The 16,597-nt window shown below is 45.4% G+C and overlaps 2 protein-coding genes across 3 annotated transcripts; both read left to right on the forward strand.

The window, feature by feature from the left end:
* Positions 1 to 270: 270 nt before the first annotated feature.
* On the forward strand, positions 271 to 10,185 carry washc2c (WASH complex subunit 2C). Its single transcript, XM_057047641.1, is given in 32 exon segments — positions 271 to 418; positions 1,273 to 1,404; positions 1,562 to 1,726; positions 1,872 to 1,940; positions 2,026 to 2,199; positions 2,304 to 2,397; positions 2,474 to 2,535; positions 2,614 to 2,670; positions 2,760 to 2,861; positions 2,942 to 3,026; positions 3,149 to 3,208; positions 3,329 to 3,462; positions 3,579 to 3,669; positions 3,835 to 3,888; positions 3,978 to 4,137; positions 4,139 to 4,155; positions 4,230 to 4,372; positions 4,447 to 4,554; positions 5,175 to 5,267; positions 5,354 to 5,455; positions 5,559 to 5,666; positions 5,757 to 5,935; positions 6,396 to 6,510; positions 6,640 to 7,056; positions 7,143 to 7,271; positions 7,358 to 7,462; positions 7,551 to 7,613; positions 7,713 to 7,772; positions 8,104 to 8,313; positions 8,385 to 9,026; positions 9,111 to 9,279; positions 9,368 to 10,185. Coding segments are annotated over 31 exon segments (4,227 nt in total). The 5' UTR covers positions 271 to 418; the 3' UTR covers positions 9,496 to 10,185.
* Positions 10,186 to 10,321: 136 nt separating this feature from the next.
* Positions 10,322 to 16,451, forward strand: zfand4 (zinc finger, AN1-type domain 4). 2 transcript variants are annotated; one of them, XM_057047169.1, is made up of 10 exons: positions 10,323 to 10,679; positions 11,306 to 11,619; positions 11,862 to 11,937; positions 12,245 to 12,312; positions 12,403 to 12,589; positions 12,697 to 12,841; positions 12,990 to 14,114; positions 14,268 to 14,319; positions 14,634 to 14,751; positions 15,605 to 16,451. In XM_057047169.1, the coding sequence occupies exons 2-10, from the start codon at positions 11,436 to 11,438 to the stop codon at positions 15,738 to 15,740; spliced, it is 2,091 nt and encodes a 696-aa protein (XP_056903149.1). In that variant the 5' UTR covers positions 10,323 to 10,679; positions 11,306 to 11,435; the 3' UTR covers positions 15,741 to 16,451. The 2 variants fall into 2 exon arrangements, with proteins under 2 accessions (XP_056903150.1, XP_056903149.1); XM_057047170.1 differs by lacking the exon at positions 14,634 to 14,751 and having other exon boundaries at positions 10,322 to 10,679.
* The last annotated feature ends 146 nt before the right edge of the window (positions 16,452 to 16,597 follow it).

Below are 16,597 nucleotides of genomic sequence, written 5' to 3' on the forward strand. Positions count from 1 at the left end.
TGAAGAAAGTGTCGGTTCACCAAGTTCAATATCACATTTTAAAGCTTCCGCTCGGGTGGATAAAGTTCGGTTATTGTTAAAAAAATATATAACTTTTTATATTTAGGGACGGTGTTAGCTGTCAAGAAAAAGACTTATTACGGTGGTTTTAATACTTCACATAAATATCCATCGGAGAATCCTCATCTAATCGATTAGGTTTCTCTTTTGGTTGAATATTCGGTCCGTTCCACTCCGCCCCCCTTTCACTGGTTTCCATGGCAACGGTAGTCAGGTGACTGTCTGCAGACAGAACATGGCTGACCTGTCAGAAGACCAATGAGGCAAGGGCCGAATTTAGCATAATCGATCTCGTTTTCTACGCCGTTCGGGGCTACAGGTGACCATTGTGGACGGAGGTTGACCGGAGGACTTCAGGGTAGGCCTGGAAACACTTTAAATTGTTTTGTTGCTGCCAGGAGCCGCGGTTCCGAGGGCTGCTGCTGCCAGCTAGCTAAGTCAAAGTAGCTGCTAACTAAACAGTCCTCGCTGTCTCCCTGAGATGACAAGTCTCGTTTGAAATTCAAAGCTGCCGAGGGGGAAACGAAATTCAAGGAATTTCATTGTGGCTCCCAAACGTTGCAAGTTCGCTTTCGCAATTTGTTGTTGCGAAAGCCCGAGTCTCCTACTGCAGCTGTGGCAGTCATGAGTCGGAAGTGCAGCAAAAATGTGATTACTCGCACCGCTTCTGCGCGATTTCGATCCTTCAAACGATGTGCACAAACTCCCCAAATTACGAGGAAAAACAGGCGATCGATGCAAGTTGCAAGTCCGCGAACAGTCGTCAGGAAGGGTTATATGAGGCTTTGTAAGTAGATGCAGGCAAAGATCACATGAGCAAAGACCCGCAGTCAAACAAACGATGGCCTATTAGTTTATTTTACTGTGAGGAGATTTAAAGCCTTGATCAGACGACAGCACTGTTCTGCCAGCTTCAATCACAGCCATCGGCGAGGTTTCTTTTTGATTTTTGTGTTATTTTGCTTGGAGTAAATGGAAAAAAATGGTGCTGTAATATCACAGAACTATGGTGTCACATTGGAGGTGTTCCACGAGGATAAAGCCGCCACTGCTGTTTAGGGTTTTCACTCCAACATCGCCAATGTAGTTGAGATATTCAGAAACGCACTATTTCTCAAGAAGAGCCTTCTTTTTAACCATTTGTTTACAACTTTTCAAAAGCATTTCTGAATTATTAACTTGCATCAATACCAAACTGTGATCTGGCTGAAGATGAGCGGGTTGTCGGAGGGAATCACAAATGGCCCGAGCTCACAGAAAGATGCTCAGATGTGGGAGAGACCCTGGACCCTTGAGGAGATGCGACAGAACAGTGCAAACTGGTCCCTGGCAGCCGACTCGGGGGTAAGTCCGAACCTCCTCGTCTAGCTCTAAAATGGGCCACTAAGCAAGTTTTCCTTATTTTTTTCTTCCAAGCTGCCACTTAAGTGCCGTACGTTTATTCATCTGTATACCTCAAGTATGTTTTCTACTATATTTTTTTTCCCAATTGTTTTTCCAGCTTTTCCTCTCCCTCCAAGACTTCTCCCAGAGAATGCTGTCAAAGACGCACGAGATTGAGAAGCAGTTGGACAGTCTGATCCGCGACACGAAGGCCACAGACAGCCGCTTGCACTCTGTCTTTAATGACTTCCTCATGCTTTCCAACACACAGTTTATAGAAAATGTAACGTATACCACTGAAAGTGTTTTTATTCTCATATTTCTATGAGGTTTTGGTTGTTTGTGCAACTTTGCAACCGACTCTTTTGTGCTGCGGAAAACTTTTCCCATAATTTTGCAGGGAAGTCAAACAGTCTTTGTTGTTGCAGAGAGTGTACGATGAAGAGGTAGAAGAGAACATCCCTAAGACTGATGGGCCAGAGAAGCAGCCTGAGCAGGTATGAAGAAGTGTCGCCTTTCTGCCTTTCCATTCATTACAAATCAGCCCTTAATTGCCCTCAGCAAGTAATGTTTGGATCTTAGGAAAAGACTCGAGAGCAGAAAGAGGCAGAGCTGATCCCCAAGATGCAGGAAGCTGTGAACTACGGCCTAAAAGTACTGGACTCTGCCTTTGAGCATCTGGATATTAAAGCTGGAAATTCCGATTCAGAGGACGAGGAGGTCACAGACAAAGTGGAGGCCATTCTGGAGCCTAAGGTGTGCCTAGAATGCGGAAGAAGCTTTAATCTATAGCAGAAATGAGGACATATCTTCACCTAAATGCACCAACATGTGTGTAAGTTGTAAGTGTTGTCTTTTAGGATCTTTACGTGGACAGACCGCTCCCGTACCTGATTGGTTCTCGGACTTTCATGGAACAAGATGACGTCGGACTTGGGGACCTTTCAAGCGACGGTAAAATTTTAATCATGGGTTCTCGGGGTGTTGTAACATTATATTTTCTCCCTCACGTTCATGTCTGATTGTCCAGAAGTGTCCGTGGACAGTGACAGAGACAGCGTTCTTGAGAGTGAAGATGGCAAAGAAGTGACTGTAAGAGGGATTTTTAGCAAATATAGTGTTGTTTTTTTATTTGTGGGGAAAAAATATATCCTTTTTATTTTTCAACAGCAATCAGATGAGGATTTGGACCAAGAGGAAGAAATAAGTCACAATAATATAAAGAAGGTAACGCGTCTGCAAATATACACGTAATCAAATGCATTTAAACTGAATAACGTTACAGTTCTTGGAATTTTCCTCCTGCTGTGACACAGAAATCCTCTATGGTGAGTTATGATGAAGAGGATGAAGACTCGGACATATTTGGAGAATCAGACAGGGATGATGATGACGACGACGAAGAAGACAACACAGAAGTATATCGTCTCGGGCTTTTTCTGAATATTTGCCCCTTTGGCCTTGACTTCAGAAGCTGATTTTACTTTCCTCTTATCAGAACACCCGCTCGTCATCTTTTGCCAAGGAACTGGCAGCCCGGATCAAAGGAGACGCCGCCATCAAAGCGGAGGGAGATCGTGCCTGTAAGTCACTGCCGCGATGGATAATCCTGTTATATGAACATCTGTTTCCCTCCCATGTTGAGTGCCATCCGTGCATGTGCATGCTCATGCTTTTTTGTTTCTACCATGTCCTTTCTGGGAAGCGTTGGCATCTAAGAAGAAAAGTAAAGGCAGGAAAGAGCCAAAGCCTTCGAAGCCGCAGGGTATGAACTTCATTCATCATCATCATCATCATCATCATCAGTGACAGTCAGCCTGTTGTCTTTCGTTTGCATCCTTTCCTATCTCCATACCAATGCCCCCTCACTGCCCTTGATCCACAGCTGATGAAGACGACGACGACATGTTCAAGCCTCCGAAGATGGACGACGACGACAACGATGACGACTTCTCTCCGTTTGGTGGGAAGGGCGGCCTCTTCAGTGGCGGGAGAGGCCTGTTTGACGACGATGACGAGGTGTTTTAAACGGAATCTCCCCCGATTGCCATCTTGTTCAGTCTAAGTCATCTTTGTGCGGAGGCTGTTCTGTAGACGGCGTGTGAATTGTGTCATTTCCTGCTTATGGGTGACAGGGAGATCTCTTCGCTGAGGCGCCAAAGCCGCCAGCGTCCGAGGACAAGAACCTGCTGAATGAAAGCGTGAAAAGCACAGCTCAGGCTGCAGGTAACGGCGACGCTCGGCGGCAGAGAGTTGAAGATGAATTTATAACAATGAAAACAGCCGCAGTCGAAGAGATGATTAGGATGGATTGTGTCAGAGGATAATTCTAGAAAAAAAAAAAAGGTCCTGGTTTAATGATGCTTACAGTCACTTGTTTTTTTCTCAAAGAATCTGACAAACCTGGAAAGAAGATTCCGGCAGGCGGCATTTCAGTTTTCCCAGGTATAACATGTATTTATAAAAAACTAAATTGATACTTTATAAGCTGTCTTTATGAACCTGCTCATCAAACCTCTGTTTATCCTCATCAGAAAACAACCTCTTCATTCCAGGGAATGACTCCGATTCAGTGGGGAGCAAAGAAAACGGAACTCCGGCTCCCCCCAGACCACATCCCCCCGGTGCTGGGTTTGCTGGAGGTGGGCTGTTCGAGGATGATGAAGATGATGACGACTTCTTCGGTGGGAGCAGCAAAGAAGTCTGACTCTGGTGAGTGTGTGTAAGTCATTGTAGTGGAATCCTCACGCCTCCTTTCACTGCCTGTTGGTTGCCTTCTCTTTCAGCTGGGCCAGCCAAGACCAAGACACCTATTGACCTTTTTGCTGACGATGATGAGGATGGTGACATTTTCAGTGAGAAGTTCAGCGCACCAGCTCAGAGCAAGAAAGATATAGCGGCGGAGTCGGGCCAACATCCTGAAAAGAAGGTAAATTCAGCTTAGTTTTGAGGGAGTGTGATGGTCTGGAAACAGTCCCGATGCTGATTATTGGTTGATTTTAGATGCCAGCTGGGGCAATCTCCATGTTTGGTCCTGGGACTAAAAGCTTGCTCCGCGAGGGACTGAAAAAACGTCGCCCGTCCACCAGCGAGGAGTCAGAGAAATCAGAGGTTTGAAAACATCACTCACTAATACATACCAAATCACATTTAGAGTACTTTTACATTCTAACAGGAAGGTTTGTTGGGCACATGTGACCACAACAGCCTGCGGAGACCAGACTAAGTCTAATTGTGCTCTGACTCACGTGGTTGGATGTTATAGGTGTCACTACTTTTTGTTTTAATCATTAGATCAAGTGTACAGTAGGAAAATATTTTTCTGCTCTGAAGTAGAGTATGCGGAGAATACGTACATGCAGGCAGCCATGAGGACACATCTTTATAGATTTCTGGCCTTTCACACCAAAAAAATGCTTTACTTTTTGCACTATAACATTCATTTCAATACAACTTCAATTCAATTCAATTCAATCTTTATTTATATGGCACTTTTCATACACTGGGTAGCACAAAGTGCCTCATGAAGGATAAAAACAGCAAAGAGAACAAGAAAATCAAGAAAAAGGACACACACACACACACATGCATACAACACACTTACACACACACCCACACACACAAACAAGCCGAGACAAGCTGAGACATGGCTGGGCACCGAGACCTGAGGCGAAGGAGACGCCACCATTCACAACGTAGAATTCTGTGCTCTATGTTTGTATATATTTCAGAATGGTCCCACTCCAAGTGTTGGGAAAGCTGCTGTTAAGCTGCCTCAAAAACCACAGACAAGAGGCCTTTTCTCTGATGATGAAGACACACAGGTGAAGCCCTCAAATTTTACTGGGAGAAGTTAATAATATGCTGGGTATTTATAATAATATTTATGTATTTGTGCTGCGTTTTCTAGGGATTTCCTGCCATCCCCAAGAGTCTGTCTAAACCAGAACCTACAAGTCAGGGCAAAACCAGCAAGGCAGCTAGCTTATTATTTGATGATGAGGAAGAAGAGGTAATAATAGCAGTATCATAATGCTTATCATAATATCTCCCACACTGGTACGCAACTGTATGACGGCGTAAGATGCATCAAACCGATTTTTCCTACATTGCAGGATCTTTTTGCAACCGCAGTAAAATCTAATCCAAAAAGTAATCAGGCTAAGGCCACCACACCACAACCCACCAAGGCTGTGTCCAGTTCCCTCTTCAGCGATGACGAGGTACAATGAACAAAACGTTAGATGTTTTTACTGCTGCAGGCAGAGTTCTTATTAAATTATATGTTCCTTTTGTAAATACTCGAACAACAGGACCAGTGGATGACCTCCAAAAGTAGCGCTGGGAAACCAGAGGTCAATTCAGGGGGGATGAAGCCCAGCGCCAGTGCTCCTTCCAGTCTGCCCAGTGCCAAATCATCTCACAGTAGCCTCTTTGTTGATGCTGATGATGAAGACGATGACGACCTCTTTTCTCCAAAACAAGAGTCGAGGTATTCGGCCCTCAGTTTTTAGAACCAACAGCGCTGATATATTCATCCTCAAGGCCTTCAAACACAAGCTGTTGCTCAGCCAGCTGCCTTCTCAAGAAGCAGAGCTGGGGGTGTTCAGTCGCCTACGGACATGACTGGACCGAGCAAATCTGCTCCGGAGTGACAAACTTTGGCACAAATCTCGCTTCATATAGAGTCCATTATTACCATAGCAAGCACACGCTGGCCCCTTCACACTGATATTTCCAAGGCTGCGAGTTTCTGCTTGCAGGAAACGGCAAAAAGCCACAAAGGTCACCTACTGTCTAGGTTCCACTGTGTTTCAGTCTCAGGTTTGGAGACCGCAACAAACTGCTAGTTTGGCCTTCATTTGTTCACTTTCATTTTACATCACTGAATGTAGAACAGAATGATTTATCGAGCTCACTCTGACATCGTCTTCTTCTCTTGTGCATCATAGTCAGAAGAAGGCTCAGCGGGTCTCTCTGCTGTTTGAGGATGAGGATGATGAATATAACGGCTCCCTTTTTGGGATTAAGTCCGCTGTCAACAAAAACGCTGCTCCTGCTGCTCATGTGAGTGTGCTAACTTATTTTCAAATACCATTTATAAAAAATGTCTTATTATTTGCACATAGGACAGGGATGATATTTAAGTTAACGCACTTGTTTTGTTCTTTCTTTACTTTGCTGGATTTTGTTCAGACCCCTGCTGTGTCTTCTCAGACATCTTCCCCGGTCGATAAATCTGAAAAAACTGCAGCTTCTTGGGCTCCTGAAGAGGAGAGGCTTTCAGAACATAACGAGCCGACAACAAAGAGCGCCAAGACAGTCCCTTCATCACCTTTGTCTGAGAGTGGTGGAAGTAAAAAGAAACCCGTGGGAGGCGTTAGCCTTTTTGGAGGGATCGACGTGGTCGGCAGCAAGCAGACAAAGCTGTTGGACGAAGTCGACGATGGTGATGGTTTCCTCGGCAGGGACAGCCCACCGCTAAACGTGAAGAAGGAAGACAAATTTACAAGAAACACTTTTAGTCTGTTTGATGACGACGAGGAAGATGAGTCTGATTGGAATGAACCAAAATTTACTCCCAGTAAACCCAACACTAAAACCACAGTGAAGGTTTGTGAAGACCTTTTTAGCTTGTCTGCACCGGTGTGGCGTTTACGCTGCCTTTAAAGTTGTGTGATGTTTTTGACGTGTGTTAGCCTGCAGAGGAGCAACCACAGGCCAAGAGCACAGGGGTGTTTCAGGACGAGGAGCTCCTGTTCAGTCAGACGCAGCAGAGGGACAACGACCCAGATGTTGACCTCTTTGCCACCTCAGGGAAAGCCGCAGTCAGTCGATTCAATGTTTGTGTTCCTTTATCGTTTCTGTCTGCATCACTGGAGTCTAAGCAAATGGGATGTTGTTCAAATTCTAGAGCTCCAAGGTCAGCCTAGCGAAGCCGGCAGCACAAAGTCTGTTTGCAGATGAGGATGAGGAGGACGACCTCTTCAGCTCTGTCAAGCCTACACCTCCTCCTCCGGTAGAAAGCTGAATATGTATTTGCAATGATTGTAATTCTGTATTTCTGGTTTCCAAGAAAGTGGAATTTCCTCTCATTTTCTCCACAGAAAGTATCAGATAAACCCCATAAACCTGATAGCAGTGGCTCAAGTGTAGATTCTCTACCACAGGTGAGGCTGCTGTAGAAGCGACTGTTTTTTTTGTATTTGAGCTGATATTTAACACTACGGTGTGATGTGATGTGGATCTGCTGTGATTTAACCTCGCAGAAACTCCCATCAAGTCCAGTAAAAGCTAAAGAGTCCTCAACAAGGATTGGGAAACTTCAAGTAATATTTTAATGACTTAAATGCCTTCATTCCTGATATTTCATGCTGACTCTTCCTGGAAAAATCTTTTCTATTTGTACTGGCATGCTCCTTTTTAACGATCGTTAATCTTGGCTTTTTCACACTTAAGCTGGAATGCAACACAGCATGGCAAGCATAGTTTCGCTTGTATTGCCTAAAGACTTTTCAAGCTAGGAGGCTTTGTTTCAGTATATCTTGCAGCTGTTTCATTTCCAGCAGCAGTCATGGCTTATTTTCCTCTTGGTGATCTTCAATCGTTGTATTTATCTTTCTTGATAAATGACTGTATTGTTTTGTTTTTATCACTCAGGCCAGTCTGACGATCAACCCTGCTGCATTGCTCCCTGGGGCCGCCCCCGGACGGCCTGGGGCTGTAGGTTTATTGCCAGGCACAGCCTCTAAATCCTCCTCTGGCGTCTTGAGCTCTGTCTTCCCTCCGGTGGGGGCCCAGACAGGCTCAGAGCAAGGAGTGAGCTTTGATGCTCCAGTCCAAGTCTCAACACTACCGAGTGCCCATAAGGTGAGGTCCACATTCCTTTGTGCTTTCGTTTTAATTGCCTAGATTTCTGGTGCGAATCTTCTGTCCCGCAGACTCGTGCCAAAATCTCTGCACAGCGTAGACCCCAGTCCAGAGCAGCAAGGCAACAGGCAGCCAACATATCTGCAGCAAAAGAAAATGCTGTGCTGCCAATTTCTCAACCGTCTGGTTTCGTCTTATCTTCAGAAGATAAATCGAGCCGAGCTGTCTCCACAGATTTGCCTGCTGCCTCAGATTCCTCTCTGTCCAAAGTGACCCCCCCTCCTCTTACAGTGACACTGCCGGGAACTAAAAATGCTGGAATTGACGAGTCCTCTAAAGGCAGCAACAGCACCAATGTGCTGCAGACGTCTGAAGATGACCTTTTTGCCTCCGACGGCCTGTTTGGGTCCACGTCAGCCGTAGACGCACCCCCCACCAGACAGACCGTAAAGACTACACAGGCTGTGGGTGATGCAGGTCAGAAGAAAGACAAAGACAGCAGCACATTTCCGTCCATTTTTGAGGACAATTCTGTCGACCTTTTCCAAACGTCCAAGCCGAGGCTGACCAATAAGAAGGCCAAGGCCGCTTCCTTTTTGGAAGAGGATGAAGATGAGGACATCTTTCGAGTGAGCAACGCCTCCACCCCCACATCCACGAGCAGTAAAGAATTCAAGAACAGCAGTAGTTATTCAAAGCTGGACATCTTCCAGGTATATGGAGAGATTTTTATTTAATGATCTTTGCAGTGTTCACAAAGTTTCCCGTTTTTACCGTGTGGTTTTCTGTGTCTGCAGGACGAAGTAACCGCTGTGCCTAAAGTTCAAAAGAAGCACAAAAAGGCCACGGATGCGAACTTGTTTGATGATAACGTAGACATATTTGCTGACCTGACTGATACTGTCAAACCAAAACAGAAGTCCAAGACAAAGGGGGAGCCCAAGTCAATATTCGATGATGACATGGGTAAGCTGCCTCACAAACACACATAGTAATTCTTTTGCTTCAATGTAGCCATCAACGAGTCTGATGTCCCTTTCTCTGTCCTCTGAAGATGACATCTTTTCTTCAAGCACAATAAAACCAGTCACAAAGGTTTCCAGCAAAGCAAAGAAAACCAGTACAGCAGCAGACTCCAGCAGCATATTTGATGACCCTCTCAATGCTGGTGGTGGGAACTGAACTGTTGTGTCCGAATGTCTTGATTTGTATCATATATGGATGAATTATTTTGTCATTTGGATCCCTGAAGGACTGAACACACTGTGGAGAGAGTATTTATTCGTACAGATTCATATAAATATTGTGGCATATTTTTGGAAGATAAAATCTTAAATTATTCCACTTGTGTTCATCCAAACTCTTCTCAGTATTGGCTCAGATTATCTATCAATTATTATATACCGTAAATCTTTTATAATTCATGATAGCACTTTATAAGCATAATGTTTGCTTAGCCTCAAAGCCTGCAGTAATTTTTTTGTTTTGAAAATGTTTGTGCTTTTCCATGTTGAAATTCCATGCCTTCGAATGTGTGCCATAATTTAGGCAAGAAAAATCCTGATTTATCTACTGCCTTTAGGCATTTTGACAATGTTTTTATTAAGAAATCCATCTGTTTTCTTAACTTTTGCAGCTATGGAAAAGAAATTAATTTTTTTTAATAACTAAAAGAACATTTTATGCATTTTTTTTCATGTCTTGTTTTTATGTTTTGACTAAACTTTAGAACAGCGTCTGATACACAGGAAGCCTAAACAAGTCTTGAGTTCTGTAATTATTATTTTACGTTTCATTTTTGCAAAATCAAGCATTTGTGTTTTTGTTGAGTTCAGTATTATTGAAATAAAACAAAAAATCTTCTGCTGCCTACTTTTAGTGTTTGAAGATGCTATTTATTATGTTTTTAATGGTTTCACGGTCGTAGTCACAGGAAACGCACCATCACGTGACCGTTCAGGCCCCGCCCACCCCAGTGCCAACAAAGCCTATTGGTCTCTTTGTCTGTCAATCAGCTCCCGTGTCAAAGGTCCAGTTCAGCCCTCTGTGACAGGTATGATGTCGCCGTCAAGACGACAACGACGACTGTCAGTATCCGACCGTCGGTTCCTTGTCTAAAGATAGTTTTAAACTGTGAAAAGCAGCTCGGCGGTGGGCGGATTATCCACATAATGTGACGGAATACTACAGAGGACTGGACTTAACGGAGGCGGGTGAAGGCGGATGTAGCCTAGCATTCCGCTAGCTAGCTTTTTGGGAGAAAGGTGGTCATTGTTTGAGTTTTTGGCTAACATGGCAACAAAAGCTAATGCTAACAGCATCGGCTAGGAGGGCTTCACTGCAGGGTTTTCCGACGATAATGGAAGGTATGTAGAATTCAGCCTAGAAACTATGGTTAAGCAACGTTTTAAGTCGATTATAAGCGTTCAGTGTGACCCTTTCCTGCTAGTTAACTGTGTGAATTGAATAGGCAGTGTTGACTTCATTCATCTCTAGCTTTTTGGAAAGCTAACGGTTGCTAATCTTGTCCAATTGCCAACCTGGAAAACAAGTGACATTTATCAACGATGTATTTGAACAAACAGATATGTAGTTAAATATATTTCTCATACCCCCACGTAGTATTCTTCAATGGCGGTGTTTAAATAATAATGCCCTTACATTACTACTGTCTAGTTAACATAGTGAAGTATCCCTCTTCATATTTGCATTGCTATAACTGGAGTAACGTGGTCACCTCTGGAGAACCTGCTTTCCATGCAAGGTAAAGGTTGCCAGGTGGTGGTTAGTTGCCCAGTGGCACAGGAGACCTGCTTGAACTTTGGCCATTGACTTTAATGCGCCGCTGAATGTTTGATAAGACATCTTCCACAATCTCCTTCAAGTCCAGTGTCTTCAATTGCAAATAACTGCAAGCAGATACTGTATGTTGAGTTTAAGATTGTAGGAAATTCAGGGAAGACTGATATCTTGCTTGTATCTCTTCTTACAGCTGTGGTCGCCCTACAGGATGTCTGAAAATTGCGATGTCTGTGATCAGCGCCCGTTCCTCCCTTGCAGATTTTGGGCCGGTTGCCCATTTTAACCATCTCTTCCAATAGTCTGAGCTGCAACTTGCCAGGATGTCTAATAAAAAGGAGCCGCCCTTCTTTAATGACAAGAGTATGCGAGCCTTCCACTATAAGCTGCCTTTTTATGACACGATGGAGCTCTTCATAGAGACCCTGACCGGGACCTGCTTTGAGCTGCGGGTGCTGCCTTTTGAGGCTGTCATTTCAGTCAAGGCGAAAATCCAGAGGCTGGAAGGTACAGAGTCAGCTACTGTGTCTTGTGAATTTGTTGATTACATCAAAGCCATTTCCATTGTTTTCTTTGATGTTGAAGACCTCAAGTCGCACTTCTCCTGTCAGTTGCATGCCTCTGCCTGTAGGGGGCAAACTCAAGTCATTTTCCATTTTGGCACAACTAATCAGTGAACGCCATCCTTGGAATTCAAGCATATTCATGTCTGTTAATCTTCTGCCCCACTCTCTCATGTTGTTTGTAAGGTATCCCTGTTGCCCAGCAACACCTTATCTGGAACAATTTGGAGCTGGATGATGAGCATTGTCTGCACGACTATGGGTAAATCTGTTGCTCCCTACTGTTTCTGTCCTTCCAGTGTGGAGAGTGAAATTTTAAAAACTCATTTGACCAAATAGCCTGCTGTATTTTTAATTCAGAATATTGTCTAAAGGGGATTAGACGAGAGTCAAGAAACTTTCTGGTCATTTAATATTTACCACATCTTCTCCCCCTCTGTGCTTGTTTATGAGATGGACACAGCAGGGCCTGCTGCTAGGTGTCATCGTAGCAGGCTCCTGTCACACTGCAGCATGCTTTTAGTATCTCCATGAATGTTCTGATGAGACAATCATTGCTCTGTCTGCAGTATTGCAGAAGGATGCACTCTGAAACTCGTCTTGGCACTCAGGGGAGGCCCCATAAACACCAGGAGAGGTAGGAAAGAAAAAATATAGACCTGGAATAAACTTTTTTTTTTTTTTAAAGACTCTTTTTAATCAGACGGCACTCTTGTTTTATTTTCAGTAACGATGGAGGATCCAATTAAGGAGGTAGCTGACATGATGGAGAACACCAAGGAGGAAGGTTGGGAGAAAAGCCTGGCCAACAAGCAGGTCACTTTTGTGGTTTATCGTGAAGGTGACCAATTAAACTTCTTCAGAGTGTTAGACAGAGGAGATGGTACTCTGACCCCACTGTCTGAGTCAATAAGGTTAGATTTTCTTTTTTTGTTTTTTAATGCAGTCACACCACACAGAGCCTGCAGTTAACCAGGCAGCTTTGTGAGAGCACCAGTAAGAGTTCTCTCCTTTCTTTCAGTGGCAACTCTCTGTACAACGTGTGTACGGAGGAGGAGGATGGAGAAAATTGTGCAGCCTCCCAGCAAAGTCTGGAAAATTCCATCACAATGAACAAAATGAAGCTACTCAAAGCCAAGATGGAGGACATGAATCTGAACAAAAAGGTAGAAGTCGTAATAAATCTTTATTTTACTAAATCAAACCAAATAATTCTGGGAACATCAGTATCGGCTTATGAGACAATTGTGTGTGATAAAAGATCGACATCTGAAGCCAAAGTGCTCTTAAAATCCTATTGCATCTGTTTTCCAGCCCAAGAAGTCAGCCAAGGTTAAGCCCCGCCCCCCCGGCAGCTCTCTGGGACCGTCTAGCACACGACACCATCACCGCCTCCTCCGCTCAGTGCCCCACCTCCACCCCCCCTGGCAGACAAGTGCACACCTACCTCCAATTGCAGACTGGAATTCTCACGACCTGGCCGGGACGTCTGCCCACCCCTCCGTCCCCAGACGACCTCCACCCTCCTCTCCGACCCCATGTCCTCCGTTTTCAAAAATCCGACCCCCTCCCAAAGTGTCCCGTTTGGACATTGGCAGCACAAGGTTGGTTAGGGATTGCGTCTACCCCCAGCTCCCACCCCTGTGTATCAGGGGTCCACCAGAAGCGACCTTTGACCCGGGTGACCCTGCAGCAGAGGCAGTAGGCCTGGGTTTGTTAGAAGAAGCTTCAGGGCTGGTGGTGCCACCCCAGCCTGCAGCTCCTTTTGGGGAGCTTTCAGACCCGCTGAGCTTAGACGCAACCAGCGTCCCAGACGGAGGCCACCACTCTCTGGAGGTGGGGGCTCAGCACCAGTTGTCCCACTCCCCTCCCGCTATCAGCACTTGGACCCTCGGGACCAGTGATAATCTCACCAGCAGAACTGATAAGACACTACTCGGCACATCCTTCCACATCAGCCCCCCCTCTCCTTCGCTGTCACCGCCTGCCAGGTGTTTACAGCCCAGTCTCCAGCCTCCGTCCTCCCCCCGAACCAAGGCAGGAAGCGTGTCTCCTCATTCCTCCACCACGCCTTCACTTCATTCCGCGCAGCGCCGTGGCGTTAAAGTGCAGTCGCCCGGCAAGAGGCCTGAGCTCATCTCTCAGAGAGAAGCAAGGAGCATCACCATCATAGCCAACCAGGCCTATAAGGAGCCAGTGGGGTCGGTCAGTGACCCTGACCTCCTAGTTTCTTTGTCTTCGAGGGCTCCGGACAGCAGCAGCAGCCACCGGGACAACCTCAGAGAGAATCTGGGGCTCGCCATTTCATTGTCCTCATCTATCACCTTAGGACAGGACACCTTCCGTTCCAGGAGGCCTTCCAACACAAACAGCAGGCTCCTTCTGGACGATCTCTCACGACAGATATCCCAGTCCCACCAGGCAGCAGCCTCTTACATGGTGAGACACAGACCTGTGGTGGTGACTCCAAGAAACAGCTTTTAGTGTCTGTTTGAACCGTTTCAACGTTATTGGAGTCTTTAAAGCCTCTAAAATGTTTATTTCAATCCTATAAATGAAAGGCTCTGCAATAACTTCGGACGTTGTTTGTAGGTCAGCGACGCCGTCGAGTCTGATGGAGTCGTGGCTTCATTTACCAAAATGGGTAAGCCAGATTCTTTATAGCGATGCTGATCCTGTCGTACCAGAGGGGAAAGACTTAGTTTATCATACTCGGCCAAATTTATCCAACCCTCCCAACAGTCGGTAGCAGGATTCAGCTGCTCCGGAGGTAACGTGAGAGCTCTCAGTGCGCTACGTTATGTGAGAACTCTTGAATGGGCTCTCCAAGGCGCCCCGAGGTGTTTAAATAATCATTATGAGAACATCAGAAGACACCAGCCACTGGTGACCTTGCAGATATGTTTCACCCAGCTTTGAAGAACCTCTCATGTGTAAATCTCCCACACTCGTCCACAGGCGCTCCATTACACCACCTACCTCCAGTCAAGGCTCCCACCAGCAGCAAGAAGAAGAGCTCAAAGCACTGCTTCGCCTGTGGCAGGAAGACCGGTCTGGCCAGCAGCTACGAGTGCAGGTAGAGGCGGCGCTTCCACCTGCACCCACTGGCTCACACTCCTAAATTTAGCTCCCAGTAGGTCGCGCTGAAGCCTTCACTGGACCTGATGCTACTTTTTTAGCTTTTCATGTGGAGACATTCTTCTGTTTAGTACCTAAGCTTCCCTACATCAGCATCCTGGACCTTTACCCCCTCCCTCAGAGCTTCTCAGCTCATCAGAGTTTCTCCTGAGCTACAGCGGGACGTCACCTTGAATCTGCTCCTTTACTTTTGGGACGTGTCTACATTCTTCCAGATCTTGTTTAAGCCTGTGCAGCGTTTCCTGGAGCGAGCCAACCGTTGTCGCCATATTGTTCTGGCCCTGCCGCTTTAAATGGAGTTCCTGAAGATGTGCTGCGATGTCGACCACAAAGGCAGCAACAGCCGTCACGTGCTGTTCTCGAGAAACCTTTGAAGCCGTGTTCCTTTCTGAAACCTGCTGCCTTCTCAGGAATGAACCCATCCGTGTCCAACTTCCTATCAGTGCCAATTCCCCTCACGGCCCCATATGTGTCCTCTACCCAGCAGGTCCGGGGAGCTCATTCTCTCATTGTGAAAGCGAATCCGCTTTGTGGCTCAGATCTTATGTTGAAGCTCGAGTGTCTGCGCTGCCGTTTGCTCATGATCAAATCGGATCGTGTTGCAGATTTGGGGCGGCAGCAACGCTCCCAACAGCTGCAATCCAATATGTGGGGAAATGACCCGCTCTCTTCTGCTTAAATATTAATAGTGTTATATTTCCATTCACTTTCATTGGTCTGGGGTCTGTCGAGGGCGGTTATCTGGCCGAGGTCTGACGGCTGATCTGACGTGGTGAAAATCTCTCTTTCAGATGTGGTCACAACTTCTGCGCCACCCACCGCTACGCCGAGGCTCACGACTGCACGTATGACTACAAGAGCGCCGGGAGGCGACTCCTGCAGGAGGCCAACCCTCTGATCAGCGCTCCCAAGCTGCCCAAGATCTGAGGCGAAGAGCGACATGTCACCTGGACCCGTCATTGATATCAGAACAAACAAAAAAAAAGCTTCACCACTGCGTGCTTTTATTTTTTTAAATCTCAGCCAAGTTAGATTATGATCATGTGGAGAATCGAGGGTATGAATGGACACAGAACGACCGATTATGAATTGAATCTGTTACTTCCCCCCCCCAATTGTTTAACCAGAGGATGAGACATTAGTGCATGTATGTAGGTAGGTTTTGCTAAATATATCTGCTGCACATTCCGTGTTTGAACATTTGTCACCCTTTTATTTTGAAGTGGGGGCCGCTGATGCTCAGCTTCTGACAGATGCACTTTAGAACTATCATATCTTCTATTTTCATGATCGTCTTTGGAAGTGTTATCTCAAATACAAACACTACAAAAAAATAAGTACACCCATAAACGGATTAAAAATGCTTAGTATTTATTCCTGAATATTTAAAGTGGAGATTTGTTTTGAAATAGAAATTCTGATGTGTGTGTTGGTGTGAATGTCAGTGGTGATCTGTAACTAAGTGAAGTGTTTCAGGAATTGGATTCGTATTTAAAATGTGTGTGTACAATTAAGGCGGTTGCCATAAAATGAACTTTTGTATGTCCTTTTTTATTTCCTAACTATTGCAAAAACTGCTGTTACAGTATCTACAGGGGTTTGATCTAATAAAGTTTCCTTCCATATATATTGTCAAAAGGCGCGAAACTGATTTTATTTACTAGATGATATATCGCTCCACATTTAGGCCAGTTGTGTGTCAACGCAGCATTTGTCCTGGACGGTTCACCGTTTGATTCTTTAGGTTTTCGGACACACAAACATCTGCTAATAATATCCTGATG

This window comes from Takifugu flavidus, chromosome 11 (assembly GCF_003711565.1).
Source record: "Takifugu flavidus isolate HTHZ2018 chromosome 11, ASM371156v2, whole genome shotgun sequence".
NCBI lineage: Eukaryota > Metazoa > Chordata > Actinopteri > Tetraodontiformes > Tetraodontidae > Takifugu > Takifugu flavidus.

Excerpts from the sequence above, each read along its gene's own strand:
- zfand4 (XM_057047169.1), top strand. The coding sequence starts at position 11,436 with ATGTCTAATAAAAAGGAGCCGCCCTTCTTTAATGACAAGAGTATGCGA. Across the intron at positions 11,620-11,861 it reads GAAAATCCAGAGGCTGGAAG|GTATCCCTGTTGCCCAGCAA; the intron begins GTACAGAGTCAG and ends GTTGTTTGTAAG. Across the intron at positions 14,115-14,267 it reads AGGCAGCAGCCTCTTACATG|GTCAGCGACGCCGTCGAGTC; the intron begins GTGAGACACAGA and ends CGTTGTTTGTAG.